The sequence below is a fragment of the Periplaneta americana genome, chromosome 17, assembly GCF_040183065.1.
Source record: "Periplaneta americana isolate PAMFEO1 chromosome 17, P.americana_PAMFEO1_priV1, whole genome shotgun sequence".
NCBI lineage: Eukaryota > Metazoa > Arthropoda > Insecta > Blattodea > Blattidae > Periplaneta > Periplaneta americana.
This window is the reverse complement of record NC_091133.1, coordinates 126,607,017-126,624,514: the sequence shown is the minus strand read 5'-3', so window position 1 is coordinate 126,624,514 and position 17,498 is coordinate 126,607,017. Positions and strand designations below refer to the sequence as shown.

General features: G+C 36.1%; 2 protein-coding genes across 2 annotated transcripts; one reads left to right on the top strand and one right to left on the bottom strand.

Annotated features, from left to right (window-relative positions):
- Positions 1 to 543: 543 nt before the first annotated feature.
- Positions 544 to 5,883, bottom strand: RpS25 (ribosomal protein S25). The gene is made up of 5 exons (XM_069815752.1): positions 5,805 to 5,883; positions 5,568 to 5,629; positions 5,173 to 5,268; positions 3,842 to 4,025; positions 544 to 702 (listed from the first exon to the last, which is right to left on the bottom strand). Exons 2-5 carry the CDS (start codon positions 5,568 to 5,570, stop codon positions 623 to 625), a joined length of 363 nt encoding a protein of 120 aa, XP_069671853.1. The 5' UTR covers positions 5,571 to 5,629; positions 5,805 to 5,883; the 3' UTR covers positions 544 to 622.
- A 73-nt stretch (positions 5,884 to 5,956) lies between these two features.
- Positions 5,957 to 12,454, top strand: ZnT86D (zinc transporter 86D). The gene is made up of 2 exons (XM_069815751.1): positions 5,957 to 6,131; positions 6,371 to 12,454. Exon 2 carries the CDS (start codon positions 6,392 to 6,394, stop codon positions 7,448 to 7,450), a length of 1,059 nt encoding a protein of 352 aa, XP_069671852.1. The 5' UTR covers positions 5,957 to 6,131; positions 6,371 to 6,391; the 3' UTR covers positions 7,451 to 12,454.
- Positions 12,455 to 17,498: the final 5,044 nt, after the last annotated feature.

Genomic DNA, 17,498 nt, shown 5'->3' with positions numbered 1-17,498 from the left:
CGGTGGAGTGCTATAACGAATACTGTGTGAGTGAAGATCCAATTGTTGACGAGAGCGTTTAAGGTGAATTGTAGAAAGGAATTATTGTTGTGACGAATAAATTACATTGTTGTTACTAATAAAATTCACAATATTTTCTTTCGGCCAGCCCATTACTTCGAACAACTTACAGCCAACACCAAGGACCAATGATAGTGTAAAAATGATCAAGATACACGCCACAAAATCGGAAGTTAGTTGTTGCTATGGAAACTGTACGAACTTTGCCGAACTGTACCGATGCTGCACGAGCAAATGAATTGACTTGACATGTTTTCCACTGCTGCTAGAAAACACGCCAACATGTTAAAAGTGTTAACTTCAACATACTCAGTCAACATGTTAAGTCAATTGAGACTTGAAATGTCCATACACATGTTAAATTCAACATATTTAACATGTTGTTGCTAAATGTTTAATAGTGGACACCATCTAGTGGTGTGTTACTCTTCAGTTAGTAGCCCTAATAATTAACAACCAGGTAGAAAATGTTAAGAAATCACCTTTTTTAAATCAATTTTTATTCGTCATTTTACTTATACAATAGAATGATTTTTTTTGAGAAAAAAAAAATTGCAATGCACTATGCAGGTTGGTCATCACCCTTTGTTGTTCTCGTGTATATCACTTGCGCATGGTGCTTAATTACCTGCTTGATCAGCCCTGCAAAAGACATGGAGATAATACAACTTAGCATTTCTAATCTGCTACTTTTTAAATTCAACATAGGTCTATATTACATAGGTATATGAAGTCAGAACTCTCTATTTTCGGTTCCAAATGGCGGATATTTAGTTATTCCAATCTAATATTTCGTGATTCTATACTCTTAACAGATAAAGAGACAGAAAAGAAGAGAGCAAGAGCAACCAAAAAAGAAGCAATTGATTTACATTTATTGATTGCTATGCTGCTCCCTTTGTTAAAAGTAACATGTGGATAATTGGTCATTCACATGTGTCGTTTTTGTGCACATTGGTCTCACACTTTTGTGCTTACTCCCACACACTCCCGGTTTGAGAATAGAAAAAGTGGAGCTGTTAATGCACGTGAAAGCTGACATTATTTTGTCACTTCTGGAAGCAAAAAATATAAGAACATCTATTTCTCGGTTTTTTTATTTTTTTAACGGGAAACGTTTATTCTCGAAGACCAAATGGACAAAGTGTTACGAAAATTTCAACATCTGACGTCAATCAGCAATAGCAATGACATATGTCACACTATTCTGACGTCACTTGCTTAGCAATGGATCAGGCTCTTGCTAGAATGACTCACTTTCTTGTACAGATTACGTTTACTATTCTTATCACAGACCAATTCAGTGAACTGTTTTGGCCAATAATTACAACACCAACATGGCGAACTTGGCCATGGTATTGCTCCAAGGGAGTGGTTTGCTGGTCGCCATAATTATTTGTACTAAATGCGAATTTTACCTGATCTTATCATGTTAACAGTGGGGCTACTTCGTACAATGGGTAAAGAGGAGACAAAGAAGAATGTCAGGCCCATTATACTTCTGTTCGAGAATTCTTACCAATTTTCCATAAAGCCACAGAATACTATGAGTGCAAGAACGACGTAAGTGAACCGCAATCTATGCTAATTGACGTATTAAGGACGCTTGATAGACTTTGCCAGCTGTTCCGCATGCTTTACCTTACCTCAAAAGAAATTCGATTTTCTCCAGAACTGTGGCGGAGACAGAAACAAATTTTTCAGCAATCATAAAACAGATTCTGCTGAGTTTATTGATACCCTCAATGAGTAACAAGGATTATTTGCTTTCAGTTGACTACAATTAAACAATGAAGTGAGAATTTTTTTTTCGTATTTCAGAATTTTTTTCTCAGTACTTACTGAAAGTTTACACACATTGTTTATTAGTACAAATCTGATTTTTTAGGACTAGCTCCCTGTAAAGCAATATCAAGGGAAAAATTGTTCCGGGCCGGGTATCGAACCCAGTACCTTTGGCTGAGCATGCCAACGTCTCGAGACTGAACCTTTGGCTGCGTTCAGCTGGGACAGTGTTGAAGTAGCACTGAAATAGCGACAGCATTGAATACCTTGCTGGCTGACCGCTGGAATACCGGGCGCCATTTTTCGTAGCAAATTTTTTTTTGCTGCAAGCCAGCGAAAGTGGAGGGGGTAGGCAACAACCAATGGTATCATATATTCCGGAGTAGACTTAACAATAGCAGCGTGTTTCTTTGTAAACACAGTGGACATTTTGCAATGATCGTTCAGGAACTCACAGCTGCTGTAACTCAGCTAAAATGAATAGCTGAATTAGTGCTGTCCCAGCTGAACGCAGACTTTGGCTGAGCTATCCAGACCCCGGTCCCGTAACAATTTTTCCCTTGAAATTGTTTATTAGTAGTTCGACATTGTTGCTGAAAGTTGTTTTAACAGTCTTAATTATTGCTTATTAAATTATTAACTTAATAAAATTATGATTGTGTTAATAAATAAAAAAAAAAAACCAATACTTAAAACTTCGCCAAAAAAAAAAAGTTTTCACTACAATGCCAAACTACTAATGTTGTGTATTAAAATGTTCATCAACTTAATCTATCTATCTAGTTCTGAGAAAATTTAATTTCTTTTGAAGTAAGGTAAAATTTCGAACAGCTGGCAAACTCTACTACGTGTCCTTATAATGAATACAATTTTCTTATAAATTCGTCTGTACCTGAAAATATCCACAAGTTATTGATTAAAGTTCACGTTAACACTTTGTTAAAAACATAAAATTTACTCTGTCACACGTTAAAAGTGTTAAAATTGTTTAAAAAGGTATTCACGTATATAGGTATATAGGAAACCCACTACAACCACAACACATATACACAATTCATCAAATCATCCCATACAACATAAACATGCAGCTTTCCGTACAATGACACACAGATTAATTAATATACCAATGAACAATGACAACTACACTGAAGAATTAAACACAATAAAATATATAGCACAAGACAATGGATACAACCCTAACATAATAGATACACTAATAAAAAAGGCAAAACAAAAACAGACCAAACCAACATAAACAGCACGCGAGAATAAATACATAACATTAACATATCACAATACGAATACCCACAAAATCGCAACTTCATTCAGAAAACTAAAGTACAAAATTGCATACAAAACAAATAATACAACACAGAAATACTTAAATAACCACACTAAACATTCAAATATATATAATTCAACTGGAGTTTACAAATTAAAATGCAATAGTTGCCCACATTTTTACATAGGACAGACAGGAAGATCCTTTCATACAAGATACAACGAACATATTAAAGCTATAACCAAACCTTACATTACATCAAATTATGCAGATCACATTATCGACAATAATCATGACTACAATAATATAGAAACAGATATGGAAATTTTACACATCACACCAAAAAGTTTACAGTTAAATATCCTAGAACAATACGAAATATATAAGAACAAAATAGCACACCCACATTACATACTTAATACGCAACTACAGTTCAATACGCACACATTGTTTGACATCATAATACGTCATAACATACAGACAGCCAACCCCCACCATAGGAACAACACACCCCCACCCCTACCATCGACAACTGCACATCGCAGAGCCAAAATCAGCAGTGGTTCAAGAGACACTGAAGACGACGACAAATAGCGTCGAAACGGGCCGTCTGTCGAAGGTGAATACCTTTTTAAACAATTTTAACACTTTTAACGTGTGACAGAGTAAATTTTATGTTTTTATCCACAAGTTAATTTAACAGATACAACTTACCCTTCTGCAGAAGTTCATCAAGAGCTCTCCTAGCTAAAGAACCTCGTACTTTCAGTCTCTCACTGACTACAGATGGTGTTATCAATTTGTATTGTGGAACTTCTTTTAAAAGCTTATCGTATGTTGCTTTATCAAAAAGAACTTGATTGTTTAGCTTATCACGAACTTTTCCTTTGGACCACTTCTGCAAATTAAAAAAGAAACACAAGAATTCAACAGAGAGAAAATTTTTTTTATTTACACATTTACAACAAATTTTAGCATTTTATCAATCAGTCTCATTAAATCAGTTTTTTTTGCCATCATCTTTTGATCTGGCAGATAGAGTCATCATGTGTGTAGCTGCACATTTTAAAACGGGTGAACACAAAGTCTTACCCTGATAATAAACATTACTGGAAAACTATACTAGATACAGAGATGCGGTTTTCAGCAAATGATAACTTAATCTTCAAAGTTTTCAAGCGCGCACTTCAACGTGAGCTCCGTTTGTTTCTTGGAGAACATTCAATCGATACCTGATTTCATGTCATGTTTTCTCCAACATCTCGCTTTTCTGACCCCCAAAACCGAACATGTTGAATTTTCCGGAGCTATGAAAGACTGTCTCACTAGAAAAACCACTTGCTTAAGGAAGTCATTGTGTTATTCAATTCGTTTCAGAAAGTCCACGCATACAAGAGCAAATCATGCAAGTTTTGTTACCAGAGATCTTATCTTTTAAACATGAAGAGACTGGTGCTATCCTAAAAAAAAAAAAAAAAAAAAAAAAAAAAAAAAGTCGCAATAAGGAAACACCTGCCAGTTACTACTCATTTCAACATGGACACCAGCCACAGCCCTGCAGAAATCCAGAGCATGAAATACACGAAGAAACGAACATCAGAACGAGTACAGGATAATGAGTCTCTGATAAATTTCAGAACACGGATTCCTTCCTTTCCCTCTTACTTTAAAATCCCAACCTTATGCACACAAAATAAATTATTGGCACTGAAAAGTGACTTTTCGTAAGCATGATGATGCGCATTCGACAAACGCTAGTTTCACCGAAAGAATCAAGTTTGAAACACGCGTTCAATTAAGATGTACTTATAGATACTAAAGTTTTAAGAGTAAATCAAATATGTAGGCCTACAGTGTATCAGGCAAAGGTGATAACTATAGCCACAGGCTAGGCTTAACTTAACAGTAGGCTTAAACCGGTAATAAATTTTGAATCCGAAATATTGCCGAGTAGTCGTACGGGAATTATATATATCTAAATAATATTAAAATACTCACATTGACTTTTATTCTAATTAAGACTTTAAGACTCTAAATGCACTAACCTTCTTCTTAGCTTTTCCTCCAGAGCCTCCTTCTTTCTTTTTCTGGGTCTTTTGAGGTTGTTTAGACGAAGATCCCTTGGAATCCTTTTTAGGAGGCTACAAACACACATTAAAAATAAGCAAATATTATCAAATTCCATTTGAATGAGTTATAAATAATTTTAATTCACGTGTTGGTTGCTCTAAATTTACAATTGAACGAATACATCCATGTGCTATGATCACGCGGTTGATATTTACAATAAATATACAAAACAAATACACCAGAATTACCTAGATATAATGCAAGTTTTGCTTAGTTTATTATTTTACATATCAAGCATTTTATTGCACCCCCATCTATTTGGAAAATATATTCTTAATCTAACAATCTGAAACAATTTTCTATAACATACCATGATTGCAGAGCTGTGGCAGAGGAAACGGATATCACTGCTGCCCTCTGAAGATTCTTTTGCTATTTGGGTGCGTTCAAAATAGACATGAACGTGATAAAAAAGAAATATAGAAGATTGAGTGACAATTGATGTACAGTAGAAAATAGTAATAATTTATTTTTGTTTTATTTTTAATATACATCCATACTATCAAAAGCTGCACACTTTTCTGTGTCAGCGAATTTAAAATCCTACCCAAGTTGAAAAGATTGATATGTTGGCCTTCGTGTCTGTGGATGAATTGAAATGAAATATTGACCGTTGACAATCCGAAGGCTGCGATAAAAGAAAAAAAGACGGTGGTGATGACGACAACTGTACTTGTCGTACTGATCCGTGTTGATCCGGTAGTGGTCGGAAATTTCGTACGGAAGGAGCAACGTGTGTCAATATGGAAGAAAGAATAGATTTTGTGGCCCGGTGACGATTCATGTTTTGTAGTGGTACCAGCTGGGTGACAATTTTTCTGAATGACTGTTATCGTTAGGGCAATCGTTAGTTGAAATAATTTATACAGGAAGTGTAAGTTATCGTTTCTTGTCAGAATAGTAGTGTTAATATTAAAGTTGTGTTTACCTGTCTAAGGACAAATTTACCGTTTGTCATTTTTACTTCACAAAGTATAATTGAATTAATAATAATTGATAGTTTAAAATCATTGCTACTGAATGTTACACAAGTGCAGTTTCTCCTTACTTAATTAGTAATATATCAGTTATTGTTTCGTCTCGTCCTTAACATATATTTTTTTCTTTTTGCAGGAAACTACATAACTACTCAAAATGCTTCCTATGACACACAAGGACCCCGCTCGGTCACTGGGATCTCGAATCAAAGAAAAACTTAATGGATGGATACGTCTCATATTTTCCGACCGAAATTCAAGAAACTTGTTCCTTTTTTTACTTCTAAATCTTTCATTTGCCTTTGTTGAACTGTCATATGGGATTTGGACCAATAGTTTGGGTCTTATTTCTGATTCATTTCATATGTTCTTTGATTGTACCGGCCTTTTAGCAGGTCTTGCAGCTTCTGTTATTACAAGGTGGAGAGCAAACGATAAATTTTCTTATGGTTACGTTCGTGCTGAAGTTTTAGCAGGTTTCGTCAATGGATTGTTCCTTCTTTTTATTGCATTTTTCATCATGTCCGAAGCGGTGGAAAGAGCTATTGAGCCACCAGAAGTTAAACATGAGAGACTTTTTGTTGTTTCTGTACTTGGGCTTCTAGTAAATTTGGTAGGAATATATGCTTTCCAGCATGGCCACGGACATTCCCATGGCGGAGGCAGTAGCCACGGCCATTCCCACGGAGGTTCAGGACATTCACATCCTCACTCCCACGCTGGCTTCAATGACCTTTCACACAGTCACGATTCTGGCGATTTCAGTGGCAGTGATTCCCAGATAATGAAAGGCGTGTTCTTGCACATTTTGGCCGATACACTTGGTAGTGTTGGAGTCATCATTTCTGCTGTTCTGATGCAGATGTTCGGTTGGATGATCGCCGATCCAATCTGTTCCATGTTCATTGCGATATTGATCGCACTTAGCGTTCTGGCGTTGATAAAGGATTCTGTGCTGATTCTAATGCAGAGGCAGCCAACAGCGCTAGATAACGCACTGCCGCAGTGTTATCAGAAAGTGATGCAGTTAGCCGGTGTTTACAGTGTTCAGGAGCCCCACTTTTGGACTCTGTGTAGTGACGTATATGTGGGTGCCCTTAAACTTGAAGTGTCAAAAGCATCCGATCCCAAATACATAGTGAGCCATACCCATATGATTTTTGCTGCAGTCGGTGTTAAACAGCTTTATGTCCAATTGGATTATGCCAACATGTGATCACGCCAAAATGCAGAAGACAGTATATCTTCATTACCTAGTTTTGTCGGGAGACCACTCCCGAGACTCCAGTGTGGAGTGTGCCACCACAGGTGGCTAGCATTGGTGTTCGGGGCCGCCTGGTGCAAGGAAATGCTGGTGCAACTCGTTGCACTCCCAAGACAATGGAGACTGACAAGAGCCAGAGGTGCAAAGAGATGTTCCATAGTGGTGTGACTTATCGGTGCTCGTCCACAGTATTATGTTATTCTGATGATGAGAATTAAACAGAATATTTGCTATATATCCGTGTACATTCCTTGTGCATTTGTTTTAAAAACTACCAAATAAATTATGTGCAGGCTATGCCTGAATACTTCCGAAGGTCGATTCCAATGCAAGTATTGAGATCTCTGTGGTCATTAGTATAAGATGTTACTAATTACAGTGAAATTGTGGTCAAATATATGTATATATTGCAGATTTTAACTTAAAACAATTGCATTTGTTTATAATACACCACTTATTTTATTAAATGATGCATTGGGACGTATATGTTGTGTTAAACGCATGGGGTTGGGATTTTATCTTTGTTCTATTTTTCTTTGAAGGTTTATGGTTATTTATTAAAAAAAAAGTATCTACACTATGTTATTGCAAGAACTGATGTTTTATAAAATGTATAAATTTTATTTATGCTTAACTTAAAATGATAAAGTGATAGGTAATCTCATAGGTGCAGGTACCCAGAATATTACTGCTCATGAAGGGTGCCTTTGATTGGATATTGTGGTAATGTTCAATGTAAGATAGTGGCTTAAGAATGTGAGATGCCCCCGAGTCTGATACTTACCTCAAGATAATTGGTAGACTGGGTTTACTCAGCACTACAGCACTCATTTCTGCACTCCTTGTCAAATGTATTGGTCAGAAATCAGTTTTGTTATGCATGTACCAATTTTGTCTTCCCATGAAGTAACAAACAAAATAAGTTTGTTTCGTTATGAACAAGCCACTTAGTGATACAGAAAGGTGGCTTCTTGCCATCAAAGCATCTCTCGTAAGATTTATTATAGACGATGTGCTAGTGGAGCAACATTTTTGGTTTCAACTAACTCAGAATAATTCAAAACCATGAAGTTGAAGCAATTTTACATAGGTGCAATGAGATATAATACAGAGAGAGGCAGCGAAAAGTTACCGCAATATGCAGGGGACGTCGGGGAACAGATTGTCTGCAATCCATTGCTCAAGTCACTGGTAAGCTGTAGCAGCACGGACAAGCGTTCAGTTTCATTACGGTAGGCCTAAAATTCCCGAGTGGTGAGGATGGAGTGCATGGACAGTGGGAAGCGTTCGGAGTCTTTAGTTGACGAGTGGAACCACAAATAATGTTCAGTAACAAGCGTAGTCCGTGGTGTCGTGGTCTAAGGCATCCTGCCTAGGACTCGCGTTACGGAATGCGCGCTGATTCGAGTCCTCATGGAGGAAGAAACTTTCTCATGAAATTTCGGCCAGTGTATGGGACTGGTGCCCACCCAGCATCGTGATGCACTTGGGGAGCTACGATAGGTAGCGAAATCCAGTTGCGAATGCCAGCTATAACGGCTGGGGGGATCATCGTGCTAATCACACGATACCTCCATTCTGCTTCGGCATGTGGGCGTGAGGCCAGCAGCCGGCTGGTCGGTCTAGGCCCTTCACGGGCTGTAGTGCCACGGATTATTAACAAGTGTAGTAATGCAGTACTACGTAATGACGTGCACTCAACAAACATGTCCCCTGCATACATAGTGTGGTAACTTTTCGCTGCCTCTTTCTATAGGCCTAGTTGAACGACTGAAGTATTTTCTAAGTCAAAGAATGCCACATTGCACATGTACTGAGTCAGAAGTTTTGGTTCATGTGATGACGAGATATTCACTTTGCTTTTCTGTGTAAGTATTACAGTCTATGCTGAGAAGGAATTAAAATTGCAGCCTCATATGAACCGTTCTACAGATCTTGAAACATTTCGCCTGATCAACAGTTATGTCCCTCTCTGTACAGCAAATACCAGAAGATATAAGCTGTATCCAGAGCTTGAAAAAGCACTCGTCTGCTCGTTCGTGACGAGTAAACATTTTTATTTGACGAGTGAAAAAAAATTCTGATTTTTTAATTGCGCTTCTGTAGTTTGACTAGTGAAATTTTTGCCTGACTGGTGGGCCACCATAAAATTCTTAATGTCCTGCTTATACCGGTATCGTACCTAATTGTAGTGGTGTATTATGAATTACCATGCAAAGTAGGTGCAGAATTAATGACATATACACTTTTAATTGTTATTGGTTGCTGGGACTATGGTTTTGGAAAACGAATTCCAAAATTTATTACAGCAAAAATAGGTTAAAATGCTTTTAAACAGAAAGGTTTGAGAATATTTTTGTATAGAGCCTATGAATGACAGCTGTGACTTGTAGTAAAGATAATGGCTATTTATAGTTGACGTGAGGGAAACTGCCTCCAACATTTTGGTACTTCTTACTGGGGTTGTGTCATTTGGGGTGGGGAAAAAAAGGAAAGCTAGTCTGAGCATCTTGCCTGTCTTCCTATGAAGATGTGAAACAAGGACTTCAGAAACATTGGGAATAGTTTTCTCCACAACATATAAATATCCTACATCTTCTACTACTAAGCAATTGTGAAAGTCTCAAATCTTGTAGAAAAACTGTAACGACTAATAGGGTTTTAATTTTTAGGTCATAAATAAGCAGTGGTGTATGTACGACTTTGTACTGGTGCAAGGGATTTATGCACTTCTTTATTGCAATTGCCCAGTGTACAATTTTTCGTATTTAATGTGATCAATTAAAAATTGATGTCCACTTAAATCGTGGTTCATTTGAGATATCGGTAATCATAATATGTAGGCACAAGCCTTGGAAACAGTGCCCCTTACATACGCCACTGAATAATGATATGGTGACGCAATATTCATTTTCTTATTTGAAGTACTAACATGAAGAGTTTTATCTCGTATTACTCATGTATATCTTCAGGCTAATGTGGCCAAATTCTAAAGTAATTGCTACAATTAATAACTTTTTTTTTGATGGGGTACTTTACAATATTTTTTTTATGAGCTACTTTACAATGTGTATTATTTTTAAGTACAAACAGTTATAAATAAATCAAGAAGGATATTAAAAATTTGTTTAAAGTAAACTGAATGTCTGTACTTACAGTGTTACGCTCTATAGGAGAGCTTTACAAAAAAAAAAAAAAACTTGGTTACCATATAGGTCAGCGGTTCCTAACATTTTTTGACTTGCATATCACTTAAGGGGACCAGGTACCTCCTATCTTGGCAATATTAAATTTACAAAGTTTTCGTACGATCAACTTTTAAACTACTCAGGATAGAAAGTTCAAATTTTACTGCAATATTGTTGATACCTCTATTCGTCTATTAAATACAATAGAATTGCTCGTACTCATATTCGTCATTTTTCCTTAATTTTTTTCAAATGTCTAAAATTTTACATTTGTTCTTCTATGCCACATCAATAAATTTAAGAATGCAGTTATATTGTCAGACTCCAAAGCAGCTATTCTATCAATAGTCTCTAAACACACACCTTCATCTCAAACAGCAGAAATAACTAAAATGCTCTCTCAATTAATATCACTCAATAAAAGAATTGTATTCCAATGGATACCATCCCATTGTGGAATCCTGGGAAACGAGAATGCGGATGCTTTAGCAAAGAAGGGCAGCACTGCTACTTACAGACCTGTTACTAAATCTACGTATTACTCTGTGAAGAGATTTATTAAATCTACATACTTAGACTTCAACAAACAAAATTTGATAACACAATCTCAAGGGAAAAAATGGAACTCTCTGCATCAAAATCCACAGTTAATTCCCGATTTACCACGAAAATCGTCTGTAGCTGCATTTAGATTGGCAACAGGCCATGATTGTTTGGCCAAACACCTGCATAGAATTGGAATATATCAGTCCCCTAATTGCCCATTGTGCAACTCAAACCAAGAAATGGATTCGGAACACCTCAAAATCTGTGCTTCAGTGGCTGGCCATGATAATATCTTTGAAAAATATTGGAGTGCAAGAGGTCAAATGACTTTATTGTCAAACGCCTTGCATTAGAAAACATCATCATTTGTTTTTCAAAATACTCTTTTTTTTTTTTTAGTTTCAAGTTTTCATATGATGAACACTATTTTAAATTTAACAGAAAGAACACATGACAGACAATAACTAGTAAAAAATAAAATATGTTTCTATCTTTAATAGTTTCAGCACTGAGCATACTCAAAGTTTAAAAATATCGACAGACAAAAATTAACTTAAAGTTCTAGATGAACAATTTCTACTGCTGTTTACAGTCACAAAACTAGTTTCTTATTACTTCCTGATGGAATTCAAAGTTGAAACTGCAGAACATTAAATTTGAAATTTCAAGGAATTAGAATATGATATTTTTTCCTCCCCCATAATTTAAACTCAATCCAACTTACCTGGTCCCCTTAACTAAGCATTTACTGAAACTGTACCCCTAACTCACACCTTTTTTTACCACACCACTTACATAACATGTAATAAAACTATTTTGTTTATCTAGGTTAGTTTTCTTGAGTTTAAAATAATAGAAACAAACTTGGCAAGAAGCAATATTTATTTTACAATTTCTGAAAGTAATAATATAATGAAAACAGTCCTCACCCCTGGCTGCCGCTGGGCAGCATCGTGTAGACGACAGGCACGAGGCACCAAGATATAATGTCCACCATTACCAGTTATCTTTAGCATAACCCTGAGTGGGCCGACACATACCCCAAGTTGGGAACTGCTGATATAGGTAATTCTCAAAAACGAAGGTAATATTTTTGCAGTTATTGTGTTAATAAAAATACTGCAGCATCAAACATATTTTTGACATTTTATAAAGACAATTTATTAATTTACATTTTCACGTATAAAATTACAGGTTAGAATTACATTTTTTTTTTTTTTTTGTACTTGCACACTTCAGTTCTTTCCTCTTGCCCTCTTATTAAAGTGTTAATTTATGCTTTTCTCAGAAATGGTATAGGCTCAGAAACAAAATTTGGGCCGCCTGAATTTTCAAATTTTCAGTTATAACATAGTGCTTACTGAGGATGTCCAGTATGTTATAACTGGAACTTGGGAAATTCAGGTGGCCCAAATTTTGTTTCTGGATCTGCATGTAAAGCACAAAATGCAATTCAACTCCATGACTTAAGAAGGCGTGAACTCAATCATAAACATCAAATCTACTACTACTTTACAACCATGACTAATAGAATGAATAAGGGAAAGTTGCAATGCAAAATGATTTTGTATAGGAACAGATCTTACTGGGGAAATGCTCCTCTTTATAAGTAAATTTACATAATAAATTAATCTATTTATTTTATTTAAATATATATTAAAGTTAGTGTAAAAATTGGCAGTTCATAGCATCAATTATGTAGAAAAAGAAGTGCACGTAACACAAGCCTCTAAATAAATAAACAGATATCTGAAACTAATTTTAGATTTAGTGATATAGTTCGGATTGAAGAACAGTTCGTTTGTTGAATTTTTGGACAGTTTTTTAGGGTTCCAACAATGAATATAGTTTTCAGTAAAGATGTATGAATTTGGTATGATGTACGTAAGTTACATAAATGGGAAATCTGCAGAAAGATGTTAATGAAAATAAATACGGAGATAGTTTTGCTTACTTCAGAATAAAATCCATATTCAGTAAATGGGGATTTTAACACTTTTTAATAATATATATGGTTTCGTAATATTATAGGAAACCTATTGTATGCTGTGTATCTTAATACTGGTATAAGAAGAAAACTGACGGTGAGAAATAGCAACTTTAAAGACGGACCATGTGTATGTTTTATAAAAGGCAGTAAATTGCAAATTTTGCCACACTGTGAAATGGTCTTTTTCAATTTACCACATATAGAAGTTAGGATGTTAATTCCCCTTCCTTTACCATGAAGTCCTGTGTTCATAAAACAGTTTTTAATCTTCCAGCTTTTACATTTATGATCATTACTACTTGCCTATATTTTTGTTGTTCCACTATAATACAATAGAGCTGTCCAGAAAGTAAGTTACCCTGATCCCATTTACATGAAGAAACCACAATTTTATTGGAACAGATACAGAAATTAAGCTATTTTGAACATATTCCCCATCTGAATTGGGACATTTGTCATACTGTAGGATCAAGTTTTGTATCCCTGTGTTGTAGAAGTCTGCTGTCTGGGATCGGAACCAGTGTGTGACAGCCGTCATTCATTCATTCATTTTATTCCATAGATCTTACATGAGCAATGAAGCTTTAAGATGTGGAACAAGTCAAAATTTTACAATATTACAATTGCAATTTTTACAAATTTCTACAGTTTTACAATTTAGCAATTTTCTACAATTTTGTGCAATTTTTTACAATATTTTGGCGAGATGTAGGCTAGTGAGATGAGGTGAGGTCCGAGGATTCACCAAAAGATTACCCGACATTTACCTTTTGGTTGGGGAAAACCTCAGAAAAACCCAACCAGGTAATCAAATCAAAGGGGTTGATGCCGAGGACTCACCATAGACCATGTGGCTTCAGTCACACGGCTGGGGAAAACCTCGGAAGAAACCATTCAACGAGATCAAAGGGAGTCCACACCTGTGGAGTAACGGTTAGCATGTCTAGCCGCGAAACCAGGTGGCCCGGGTTCGATTCCCGGTCGGGGCAAGTTATCTGGTTGAGGTTTTTTCCGGGGTTTTCCCTCAACCCAATATGAGCAAATGCTAGGTAACTTTCGGTGTTGGACCCCGGATTCATTTCACTGGCATTATCACCTTCATCTCATTCAGACGCTAAATAACCTAAGATGTTGATAAAGCGTCGTAAAATAACCTACTATAATAAAGATCAAAGGGGGATCCAACCCAAGCCCGAAGGCAGCTCCGGATCAGCAGTCCAGCGAGTCTGCCACACCTCTCTGTTGGTTCTATGGTAGGGACATGTTAAAAATAGCTCAACAATTGCTGTATCTCTTCCAATGGATCCTTCTATGAAATTGTGTTTTTTTTCTCCCAGGGAAACTTACTATCTGGACGCGTCTCGTATTTTTTATGTATAGAGCGGAAGTGAAATAACTCTGCAGATTGAAAGAGACGATAAGGTACACTTAAATGAAAACCTACATCACAGTTTGTGAAAATGCACGGTTAATTACTATAAAATTGAGTTGGAAGCTTCAGCAGTCTAGCAGCATTGTCTCCAACACAGCGCTCCTTCTTCTCGTAATATAGATGTAAGAGGTCAACGAACTCAGATCTGTCTCCTTAGGTGAGCTCCTCCCACTTCCCTCTCTGACAATGTTGCAATCTGTTCACATCGTTAAGTGGCTTCAAATTAGTGGTTTTAAAATTCAGTTTACACGAAAACTGTCCACGTTAATGAAATAGCCAAAGGATAAATGATTTTTTATTATATTTTCTATCGATATGAGCAGAAATCACATCCTACTCGAAATAGTTACTGAATAAAAGGGTGTTAAACATTTGGGGAAAAGAAAAAAAAAACACTTTTTTCTGAGAAACTATGAACTTTCCACCAAAATGATATTACTCTTTTTTGTTACATACAACATGAGTTATTCGCTTTGAAAATCTGCAGGATTATTTCATTTCGACCCTGTATAAGATGCTTTGTGTAAAATGCACCCCAAAAAATGGAAGCAAACTAGAAATTAAAAGAGAAAAATATGCCATAATCGTAATAATTCACTGACCTCACAGAAGCCTGCACATTCACTCAAATCAGACTGTTTTCCACAGAAGTTTCCATCAAAATTGGAATCTTAAATCTTCATAGGAAAGGATTGTTGCTTTCATCAATAATGTTGCTATGCCCTCTTCATGAAAGACTTCACAATTATCTTCTAGTCATTCACACACTTGAGTGTAGGCTGTGTTATTTTGAATTTTATTCAGCTTCCTCCAAGTGAAGCTGCCTAGAAGACAAAGCTTACCAAAAAATGGTTGTTTTTTTGAGTAAATGGTAGGTACACAATTATAATGAAAAAAAAAAAACAATGGAGAAGGAAAAGAAAAAGAAATAACACAATTATAAATAATTGAAAACGACTAATTCCAGAAGATAGTACGGTATCTATTTGCTATTAGGTGATCACAGTCGTCTATTTAGCACTAGTTGCAAGACCCAACTTAAGTGAGCAGATCGCCATAGGAAAGAGATCGATGTATTTACGTGTAGAGATGGTTTCTTAGGATTTTTATAGATCCCTTCACTGCAGGCAGAGATACTTCAGTGACAAGAGTTTGCCCTAGACCAAACTGCTTGCAAAAATGCGCGAATCTTTTTGTGATGGTCCCTCTAGCCCCAATCAGTAATCCAATAACTTCGATCGATGTTAGATGATATTTTTCCTTATAATATGGTATAGTGATGTCTCTTCTCTCTTGAAATGTTTAGAAAAAAAGCAAGTGGTCGTAAATATGAAGTAAGTCCTACTAGTATGACAGCCAATTAATTTAGTGTTAAGTCTCGGAACAAACGGAGTGTAACATGGTTGTACCTAAGATTCAGCATTAATTTTTAGGGCAAAAAACCTGCATCTGACATATGGTACCGGTACTGTCCACACCAGCGGTCTCAAACTTGAGCTAACTGAGCAGACCTCTCTCCTTCCGGAATAACTGCCCTCACAAGGGCAGCTAGATACACGTTTGGATATGTTCGTGACAGAGTCGTCAAACACCGCGTGATATGAACAGATCGACTCGGTCACTTACAGTTAGTTACACATTGCTTTCCATTAGCATCTGTAGAGAAATGGCTCTGTCTAAAGTGGCTAGGAAATCTGAAAACTATGCGTTACGAGAAAGTTTGGAAAAAGATTATTTGTTTACAGAGAGTAAACTGTTTCGTTTTAAGCTGTTATAATAATAATCCGTGGCGCTAGAGCCCTTGAAGGGCCTAGACCGACCAGCCGGCTGCTGGCCTCATGCCCACCAGAATGGAGGTATCGTGTGGTTAGCACAATGATCGTCCCAGCCATTATAGCTGGTATTCGCAACTGGATTTCGCTACCTATCGTAGCTCCCCAAGTGCATCACGATGCTGGGTGGGCACCGGTCCCATACACTGGCCGAAATTTCATGAGAAAATTTCTTCCCCCATGAGGACTCGAACCAGCGCGCAGTCCAAGCAAAACTAGAGAGATGTTTTAGAATTGCTCTAAGGAGTAGGGAACAGATGGATGCAGAACCATGAAGAATAGTATTTCTCGAGTGATCACATTTCTCCACGGGAAATACCATTGATTTCAGTGACCTCTTACAACTTCTTGGTGAGCTGTAAGTCTAGTAAATAAGACTATACAGATAAGTCTCTGATAAGTACAGACGTGGACAAATTATTAACAAAATTGACGATTTTTATGATAATTCTGTGTACAAAATTTGACTTTTCAGTTTAGACTACAATTGACAATTTTCATATTTCTATCATTACAGTAGACAGAAATATGCAAAAATGTAAACTGTAGTTTAAATTGAAGAGCTTAATTTTGTAAAATTATATAATAAAAATCTTCAATTTTGTTAATAATTTGTAAATTAGCAAGAATGTCAACTACAGTCTAAATTGAAGAGTCAAATTTTGTAAAACTATAAAATAAAAATCTTCAGTTTTGCTAATAATTTGGAAATATCCAAAATGTCAACTCTATTCCAAATTGAAGAATCGAATTTTGTAAAAATATATACGGTAATAAAAACCTTCAGTTTTGCTAATAATTTGTAAATATGCAAAAATATCAAATGTAGTCCAAATTGAAGAGTTAAATTTTCTAAAAATATACAATACAAATCTTCAATTTTGCTAATAATTTGGAAATACACAAAAATGTCAACTGTAGTCTAAATTGAAGAATCATATTTTGTAAAAATATATAATAAAAATCTTCAATTTTGCTAATAATTTGTCCACGTCTGTATTTGCGTGTATAA

Bases quoted from the DNA above. Each gene is read 5' to 3' on its own strand.
- RpS25 (XM_069815752.1), bottom strand. The intron at 4,026-5,172 runs GTTAGTGCATTT...TTTAATTTGCAG, and splicing joins GAGGAAAAGCTAAGAAGAAG to AAGTGGTCCAAAGGAAAAGT. The intron at 703-3,841 runs GTAAGTTGTATC...TGTCTTTTGCAG, and splicing joins TGATGAACTTCTGCAGAAGG to GGCTGATCAAGCAGGTAATT.
- ZnT86D (XM_069815751.1), top strand. From the start codon at position 6,392: ATGCTTCCTATGACACACAAGGACCCCGCTCGGTCACTGGGATCTCGA.